The following is a 10,199-nucleotide window of genomic DNA, read 5'->3' as shown; positions in this document are numbered from 1 at the left end:
AGGAAGAGAGGAATCAAATTGTGATATCCTTGAAAGATTACTTCTTGATATTTCATGATTAGATCAAGATTTTCTTGTCTCACTAGTTAATTGAGAAGTGTAGTTTGGTTCCAAGGAAACTAGGACTTAGAATATGAGAGGCAAGTGAAGTAACGAGATTTAGAATGGTAGTTTGTTCATAGTTACTTGCATGTGCCTTCATGATCATTTCTTATGTTAGAATTGTACTCTAGGCTTTTCAAGTTGTTCCTTGCATGTGCATGTATATCTAGCTAGGATTTGGTAATTCAAACAATATGTGGATAAGAGAAGAAGTTGGAATATTACAATTTGTTTATTTGTGTACATTTCATATTACTTGACATTTTATTCCCTGCACACTCTCTTCTCATTTGGAAATGGTTCCCTTTTAATATTCCTTTATAAGTATCTAGATAATAGTTTTTTTTTTTTAAACATATCCCACATATATACTCACATACGTAATCCATTTGCTCTTAATTATATATCTAGTTTTCATATAATATGTGTTTTATGATTACACTTATACACATAGTTTTTAAATACTAAGGCATTTGCAATTGTTCTAGACACATATATGTGTGTGCGTGTGTGTATATATATATATATATATATATATATATATATATATATATATATATATATATATATATATATAATATTTCAATTTCGTGTTTTTGTCCGTTGATAGTATTACACGTCACTTTAATAAAATTTGTCGTTACTAGAAGCCGTATACTTATAATACTTTGAACACCCAGTTATTAGTCGGTCATTTTCAAGAATCCGGTTCTAGTTCAACTTCTAAAATAATATCGTTATTCGTCAATTTCCTATATCATGAAATTTCCTCACATTATTATCAAACTTGTAACAAATTTTCTTAACATTTTTAGCTAATATATTATTCATTATTTATTATTAATATATATCGTCGTACAAAAGTCTATATTTTTGCCAATTGTTACATTCTCCCTCCGTTAAAAGAATTTCACCCCGAAATTCAACTTGTAGACGGGATATCACCAAACAAGTGGGGGTATTTAATTTTCATTTGATCTTCGCGTTCCCAAGTAAATTCTGGTCCTCGCTGAGAGTTCTAACGAAATTTCACGATAGGAATACGACTTTGTTTTAAACGCTTCACTTCTCGATCCATAATTTCCACAGGTTCTTCAACGAAGTGGAGTTTTGTGTTTAGTTGTATCTCATCGAGAGGTATTACTTTAGTGTCATCGGACAGACACTTTTTGAGGTTGGATACATGGAATACGTCGTGTACTTTGCTCAGTTCCTGGGGTAACTTTAGTCGATACGCAACAGGACCAATTCTGTCAAGAATTTCGAAGGGTCCAATGTATCTTGGGTTAAGCTTTCCTCTTTTGCCAAAACGAATCATACCCTTCCAGGGCGAGACTTTTAGCATCACTCGATCTCCAACTTGGAATTCTAGAGGTTTACGCCTTATATCAGCATAGCTTTTCTGACGGTCACGTGCCGCCTTAAGTCGATCCTTGATTTGAATGATCTTCTCGGTCGTTTCATGGATTATTTCTGGCCCAGTACGCAACGTGTCATTTGTGTGTGCTCGGGCCAGTTGGGTATCCCTGACCTCTGCCCAACATATAGGCGATCGACATTTGCGTCCATATAAAGCTTCGAATGGTGCTGCTTTCAGGCTGGTGTGATAACTATTATTATATGAAAACTCAATCAACGGTAGATGAGTATCCCAAGAATTTCCAAAGTCAATTACACAAGACCGTAGCATATCTTCTAGGGTCTGAATGGTTCGTTCACTTTGACCGTCTATCTGTGGGTGGTAAGCTGTGCTCATATCCAAGCGGGTTCCCAGGGATTTGTGAAGTGATTGCCAGAACCTTGATGTGAACCTACTATCCCTATCCGAGATAATAGATGTTGGCACTCCATGAAGCTTGACAATTTCCCTGAGATATGTTCTCGTCAGCTTTTCCATTTTGTCAGTTTCCTTGATTGGTAGAAAATGGGCAGACTTAGTTAATCTATCAACCACTACCCAAATAGCATCATAACCACTAGGAGTCTTGGGCAGCTTTGTGATAAAGTCCATTGCAATTTGCTCCCATTTCCACTCGGGAATCTCTGGTTGTTGCAGCAATCCCGAGGGCTTTTGATGCTCTGCCTTGACTTTAGAGCAAGTCAAGCATTTGCCCACATAAGTGGCAATCTCAGCCTTCATATTAGGCTACCAATATAACTTCTTTAGATCTAAATACATCTTGTCGGAGCCAGGATGTACGGAATATCTTGATCTGTGAGCTTCGTCCATGACTAGGCTCCTATTGTTACCAAACTTGGGTACCCAGATTCTGTTCATGAAATGACGAGTTCTATCGTCCTTAAGCTCAAAATGTTTATCTATTCCCCGTAAAGCTTCTTCTCTAATATTCTCCTCTTTCAGAGCATCTAGTTGAGCTTCACGAATACGGGTATTAAGGTTTGAATGGATGGTCATAGTTAGCGCTTTTACTCGTCGTGGTTTCTTATGCTCTTTACGACTTAAAGCATCAGCTACAACATTTGCTTTTCCAGGATGATACCGAATCTCACATTCGTAATCATTTAATAACTCAATCCATCTTCTTTACCTCATATTTAGTTCTTTTTGATCAAATATGTGTTGGAGACTCTTATGGTCGGTAAAAATGATACATTTTGTTCCATATAAGTAATGTCTCCAAATCTTCAAGGCAAAGACTACTGCTCCCAATTCCAGGTCGTGGGTTGTGTAGTTGTTTTCATGGATTTTGAGTTGTCGTGAAGCATATGCAATAACCTTCTCTCTCTGCATTAAAACGCACCCCAATCCTTGAGTTGACGCATCACAGTATACGACAAAATCTTCGGTTCCTTCAGGTAAGGATAGGATTGGTGTGCTACACAACATCTTTTTCAACTTTTGGAATGCAACTTCTTGCTTATCTCCCCAGTCGAACTTCATTTCTTTTTGTGTTAATGCAGTGAGTGGCTTTGCTATCTTGGAAAAATTCTCTATGAATCTTATATAGTAGCCAGCAAGGCCTAAGAATTGTCGCACTTCGGTTGGCGTTCTTGGTGCATCCCAATTCTTAACTGCTTCGATTTTCGTGGGATACACATGTATTCCTCTGTTGCTCACCACATGTCCTAGGAAATGTACCTCTCTAATCCAAAATTCGCATTTAGAGAATTTTGCGTACAACTTTTCCTTTCTTAACAGTTCCAAGATCAATTTCAGATGTTGGCCGTGTTCCTCTTTGGTTTGTGAATAGATTAGAATGTCGTCGATGAACACTATAACGAACTTATCTAAGTATGGTTTGCATAAACGATTCATGAGATCCATGAATATAGCTGGAGCATTGGTCAACCCGAAGGGCATAACTAGAAACTCATAGTGACCGTATCGAGTTCTAAATGCAGTTTTCAGAACATCTGCTTCTAATACTTTTAGCTGATGATATCCAGCTCTTAGATCTATCTTCGAATAGAAGCTAGATCCCTGGAGTTGATCGAACAAGTCATCTATTCTAGGGAGTGGATAACGGTTCTTGACTGTGAGTTTGTTCAACTCCCTATAATCTATACACATCCTGAAAGAACCATCTTTCTTTTTGACGAATAAGACCGGTGCTCCCCAAGGTGAGAAGCTTGGTCTAATAAAACCCTTGTCAAGTAGTTCTTGCAGTTGACTTGAAAGCTCTTGCATTTCCGAAGGTGCCAATCTATAAGGAGATCTCGCTACTGGATTTGCTCCCGGAATTAAATCAATTCGGAACTCGACACTGCGACTTGGCGGCAATCCAGGCAGATCTTCAGGAAATACGTCGGGGTAGTTGCATACGTGAGGTATGTCTTTGATTTCTTTCGTCTTGCTCTTCGTGTCTACTACGTGCGCCAAGAAGGCATAATACTTCTTGTATAGATATTTTTGAGCCTTAGTGCAAGAAATAAGCTTCAAGTTTTGACCCGACTTGTCTCCGTAGATTATTATGGTCTCTTTGTTAGGTAGAGTTAGTCGTACAGCTTTTTCGAAACAAAGAATTTCAGCATGATGCAGAGACAACCAATCCATGCCGATAATGATATCGAAACTCCCAATATTCATTGGCATTAAGTTGACATAGAATGTGTGGTCGTTCAAAGTTAAGAGACAATTTCGTAAGATTTCGATGGTTTTTTCTATCTGACCGTTTGCTACTTCTACTTCGTATGCTACGTCTAATTTACTAGACTCGTGATTTAATATTTCTTTAAATGATGGAGTTATAAAACTTCTATCGGCACCGGAGTCAAACAGAATTGTAGCATACAAGTTATTGATAAGGAACGTACTAGTAACCACCGATGGATCTTGTATGGCATCTTTGTTCCCTATTACGAAAGCCTGACCACGAGCAGTCCCATCGCCCTTCTTCAACTTTGGGCAATTTCGCTTGATGTGCCCTTTTTCTCCACATTCAAAACAAGCTCCTCCTCCACTAGAACCCGATTTATTACCCCTTCCTGGTACTGCATCAACTATTGCCATTCCCCAACAAAAGTTTGCCGTATGACCTTTCTTATTGCATTTGGCACAATGGAAGCATTCTCCCTTGTGGTGTCGGTTGCATTGATTACATAAGGGCATATTCCCAATGTAACCCTTTTGTTGGATTGGAACTTGTTGAACTGGAACTGGGGATGGTACCATAGCATATACCTTTTCATTTTGAGGCTTTTTCTGTTGGTTCTGGTTCGATCCATTGAACTTGCGTTTATGGTGGTTGTTGCTAGCCTTTGGAGTTTCAACTTCCTTTATCATTACTCCATTTTCGATTTCGTTCTTGATCAATTGCATAGCTAGACGTTTAGCACTAAGATATGTGGTAGGTTTTGATGAAAGTACCATTCCTTTTATTTTTGGAGCCAGGCCCCATATATAACGCTCCACTTTCTTGCCTTCTGGTTTCACCATGCCTGGACAGAGGAGTGAAAGATCATTAAACCTTGTTGTGTAAGCCTTGACTTCAGAACCTTTCATCTTTAAGTTCCAAAGATCATGTTCTAGGCTCTGTACTTCTTCTCGGGGGCAGTATTCCTCTATTAAAAGTTCTTTCATGCTCTCCCATGACATTGAGTTGGCCACTGAGATACCCAAGGTTTTTACATGGTCAGTCCACCATGTTAGGGCTCCATCCATCAAGGTGCATGCAGCAAACCGCACTTTGCTACCTTCAGAGCAGTAGCATATGTCAAAAACAGATTCAACTTTTTCAAACCAACAAGTTAAACCAACAACACCTTCGTTGCCATAAAAGTTTCTTGGCTTGCAACTCATGAAGTCCTTGTAGGAACAAGTTCTTCTAGGCTCTTCAGGATGTGAGTGTAGAGTGCTTCCAGCTCCGTTTCCCAGTCCATTCACTTCCACGACTTGTCTTCCATCATTCAAACTCCTCGCAGTTGCCATTGCAATAGTAATGCGTTCTGAAACTAGTTGTTCCAATTCTGCTGTAGTTTGAGGAAGTCCGGACTCGGGAGGTGGTGGAATTGGAGCGCTAGAAGTTGGCGTTTCCGTTACTGGACTCACAATCGGCCCTCTGGCCGGTCGACCTCTCCGGGTTCGTCTTAATGTTGGTTCGGTAGTTGGTGTTACTTCGTGGTTTGCTCTTGTGTTCCTTCTTGGAGGCATTTTGATTCCCTAATTCATTTAGTAGTAAAGGTTAAGTTTGTGATGTTTTTGTTAGTTTTCACATAATGTTATTATTCATAATTCACGATTTATATAATAGTTCAAATATATATATATATATATATATATATATATATATATATATATATATATATATATATATATATATATATATATATATATATATATTTAAACGTAATAACATATGCTTCATTATATTAAACATTAACATCCGAGTACAATAGTCTTTACCATTCTCAAAATGTAAAGACTTAAGATTAGTGGTACAAAGACCAACTAATAAACAAATAAAGTTTACATATGCTTACATATCCAAATACATATCCGAAAAGTTTGGTACCCAAAATCTGCAAGTTTCTCGGAAACTCGACTAATTAGTTTTATCAAAACTAAAAAATTTGTCCACTGAGCGGGACATGTCGTCATATTTTTCTTCTAGTATTTTATGTTTTTCCTCTAGTGATTCGTGTTTTTCTTCTAGCAACGCATGCCTCTCCTCGACTCCGTGTGCCACTGAGAATGCAATTTGACTTTGAGTTTCCACATTGGTCATTCTTGAATCGAAATAAGTCCAGCTATTATGGCGGTAGTCCATCTCTTGACAGAGATTGTCTTGCAAGATCTGATACTGCTCTTGTCGTTGTTTCATTCGGGCCATTTCTTCCTTCGTTTTTATGGATTGACCCTGCATGTTGCTTAGTTCATCACTGATGTGCCACATTTGTCCGTGCAATCGGACGTTCTGCTCAAGTAGGAAGGACAATTTGTCAATGTCCATGTCAAAAGCAGGTGCAGCTCCAGATGTTTGTCCTTCTTCAAATGTTCCTGCCGTCCGCTTTCCGGTCATCCTTTGGTTCTCATGGTTGCTTTCCGAAACAGGTGGTTCCATCGTCTTTTTGGTGCAAGGGGACCTCAAGCTATATTTTATAGTAACGGGTTTTGGGACCGAAATCTTAGCGGTTTTTCTTGAACGGCGGAGCGAAAATCCAAGGAAAGAGCGGCTGGGAGAAGGTGGAATTGGAGCGGGTGACTCTGAATCGGTTATTATTATTACCTCATCTTCATCCATATCTTCTTCGGGATCATCCTTAGGTTCCTCCTCCATCTCCTCTTCCGGATCCTCATTTGGATCTTCTTCAGGCTCGAACTCATCAAATTGCATCGGTGCATGTTCAGCTGGAGAAATGGGTTGGTACACAGATGCATAGTCGGGGAAATAGGGATCTCCCGGTAGAACATGAAACATGGGCTCGTCTGCTGGTGGTATGAATTATCTCCATAAATTATCCATCTAAACGAAGAACTAATTAGTATTTCCGATATGTTACACAAAATTTTTACATATAAATAAAAGAAAGTCTTATCGACTTTTATTGACTTGTGATCATACTTTTACTTGTAAAACGCCAAGTTTTTAGCTTATCAAGTAGATCGCTTAGGTTGGATAATCCATGAGGCCCGACCAAAATAAAACTTAGGTGCACATCTAGCTTTAGTCATGGTATGACCTATGTTTTAAGAAACCTAATTGAGTATTTGATCTAAATTCTTGTGTTTAAGTTTATTAGATTCTTAACTTTTAAGTATTGTAGGATAAGGATATTTCTTACACTTACTAGAGTAAGCTCTAGACTATAGTTGTATTTTTGCTAAAAATAAAATACTAAGTTCTCTATAGTCGTTAGCTCTGATACCAATCTGTCACACCCCGACCCGCGGCGGAAATCGCCGGGGTTGCGACGTTATACAATTGGATCACAGTCAACCACATATATTGAACGCTTAATATATTTAAATCAATATGTTACAAACCTTAAAGTGTTGGAATTGAAATTACATATTCATAGTTTAAACACACATCAGTAAATAAAAACAGTTCAAGATTATTCCCAAAAGAAAGGAACTATAATTTCCTTAGAACCGATGTCCTACCTCCGGCTCCTTAGTTACCAGAGAATACACATTTTTAAAATACGTCAACAAAAATTGTTGGTGAGTTCCACAGGTTTTGACTCCGTAGGTTTTATAACATGAAATCTTTATAAGACATGGGATGTTTAACGAAGTAAATTGTGCAAAACATGTCCAACAATGTTACCGATATGCTTCGTATGAGAACCGATACTTGAAATCTAATATGAGTACCTATATTACTTACTTACCATAAAAGTAAAATTTTAACATATTTATGAGAAGCAAAATATTTAGTGTTTGTATAGATAGACACTAACAATCGTTTTAACAATCTACAAACAATATTCATACTACATACAACCTCATCCCAGTGTGTCTTAGTATATTTATTTCCGGGACTTTGTTATAATTCCCGATTGTTTGGATTTAAAGACTTTTGGCGGTAATGCTTAAAAATGTAAAACTACCAAGTTCTAACAGGACAACGGTAATATGTGTCCCTTTACGAGTGTAAACAGTACGTCGACTGTAAGTGACCATATATATGTTTAGACAGTACTCCGACTGTAAGTGAATAACAAAGTTTATACAGCACCCCGGCTGTGAGTGTCCAAAATCGATATAGTCCAAATCATCATATCTTATGAGGTTTTCAACATGATCATATTAGAAGTACTTGTTATAATTTACACTTTTGTAACTATTAAAATATGTGTGAACCAAACAATATCATAATGGGTGTACTTCTTATTTATCACAACACTTTGTATATATATTTGAAAGTCCAAACAGCAAGATAAATCAAAAAGGGCAATTCTATCCATGTTTTTAGAAAAATCATAGAAAAATCATCATAAGTCGAAATCTGGATCCGTAAACTCTCAAAGTTTAGAAAATGAGTCTAATTTGTCCATAATTTTTATCCTAAGCTTAAGTGGTTCCTAACCTGAGTGAAAATACTCATTTTTACAGACAAGTCCGAAAATGTTCTGAAATGATAGACAGTTTTGTAAAAATCATTATAAATTGTAGAAAAATCGTATGAACCCGTGCAGGTAGTCCTTAGAAAGGTATTAACATGAACTACTTCCATATTGTACAGTTTTGAAATCCATTGAGTTTAAGGAGGGCAAAACAGTCCGTGAACAGACCATAACTTTACTGTGAAAAGCTGAAATTTGAGCTTAGGTATGTTTAGTGACATAACTTGTATTTTTAGTTAGTAAAGCCTTTAAATCTTTCAACTATAACTTGTTTAGTGTGTATTCTCCCCCAAAACTTGTAAAACATAAAAGAGGGGCCGTAGAAAACTCACTTTAGTTGCGTGTCTTTATCGGGTTCAAAGATGTCGAGATGTTCCCGGTTTCTCGAAGGCTCGTGACGAAAGTATTCTTTGGGAGGACTTAACATAGATGATGACAGATTAAGTTAGATATTACAACTAGTTATTCATAACAGCTGTGGGTTATTTTTAAAATGTAAAACATAAGTAAAAGTTTTATGTATACCTTTGTTCTAATACTATCACAAAGGATTGTTATATCATGAGTTGAACACCATCTTTCTAGGCATCATGGAAGAGGTTGTCATGGGATCTATGTCACTCAAAAATGACTTTCAATGGACTGTTATGATTTCGAAAAATGGCAGCAACAGGAAGGTTTTTAGGAGCTTATTTGGTACCTGGAGTTCAGCAACTATTTGTGTGTGTAGGTTCTCGAAAATTCAGCAACTAAAGAGTGTATTTGGGTGATTTCAGTCAAGTAACAAACAAGGAAAAAGGGGTTGTGATTAAGCCATCATTTTGGCTTATGGACCTGATCAAACTTGAAGGAAAAAGGTGGTGATGGGGATGGTTTGAAGGGAGAAAAGGGAAGAGGGACAGCAGCCTTTTCTGTTCCTGTTTTGCTGTCCAAACCGAGAGGGCAAGAGCTCCTCTCTTGCTCTCGTTTTCTGCTGGGAAATGAGTGAGGGAGGGGCTGAATTTGGGAGTGATCTTGAATGGATAATTGATTTTTATGTATGGGTTATAAGAAGGTAAAAATAGAGGATATGGGGAGGAGATCTCGTGAGTAAAAGGTGAGAGGAAGAGAGGAATCAAATTGTGATATCCTTGAAAGATTACTTCTTGATATTTCATGATTAGATCAAGATTTTCTTGTCTCACTAGTTAATTGAGAAGTGTAGTTTGGTTCCAAGGAAACTAGGACTTAGAATATGAGAGGCAAGTGAAGTAACGAGATTTAGAATGGTAGTTTGTTCATAGTTACTTGCATGTGCCTTCATGATCATTTCTTATGTTAGAATTGTACTCTAGGCTTTTCAAGTTGTTCCTTACATGTGCATGTATATCTAGCTAGGATTTGGTAATTCAAACAATATGTGGATAAGAGAAGAAGTTGGAATATTACAATTTGTTTATTTGTGTACATTTCATATTACTTGACATTTTATTCCCTGCACACTCTCTTCTTATTTGGAAATGGTTCCCTCTTAATATTCCTTTATAAGTATCTAGATAATAGTTTTTTTTTAAACATATCCCACATAT

The 10,199-nt window shown here is 37.3% G+C and overlaps 1 protein-coding gene across 1 annotated transcript; it reads right to left on the bottom strand.

Moving 5' to 3' along the window:
- Positions 1-5,901: 5,901 nt before the first annotated feature.
- On the bottom strand, positions 5,902-9,822 carry LOC111905617 (uncharacterized). The gene is made up of 3 exons (XM_052768057.1): positions 9,157-9,822; positions 8,964-9,050; positions 5,902-7,025 (listed from the first exon to the last, which is right to left on the bottom strand). The coding sequence occupies exon 3, from the start codon at positions 6,978-6,980 to the stop codon at positions 6,105-6,107; it is 876 nt and encodes a 291-aa protein (XP_052624017.1). The 5' UTR covers positions 6,981-7,025; positions 8,964-9,050; positions 9,157-9,822; the 3' UTR covers positions 5,902-6,104.
- Positions 9,823-10,199: the final 377 nt, after the last annotated feature.

This window comes from Lactuca sativa, chromosome 2 (assembly GCF_002870075.4).
Source record: "Lactuca sativa cultivar Salinas chromosome 2, Lsat_Salinas_v11, whole genome shotgun sequence".
Taxonomy (NCBI): domain Eukaryota; kingdom Viridiplantae; phylum Streptophyta; class Magnoliopsida; order Asterales; family Asteraceae; genus Lactuca; species Lactuca sativa.
The sequence above is the reverse complement of the archived record's forward strand: the minus strand, read 5'-3'. Positions and strand labels throughout refer to the sequence as shown.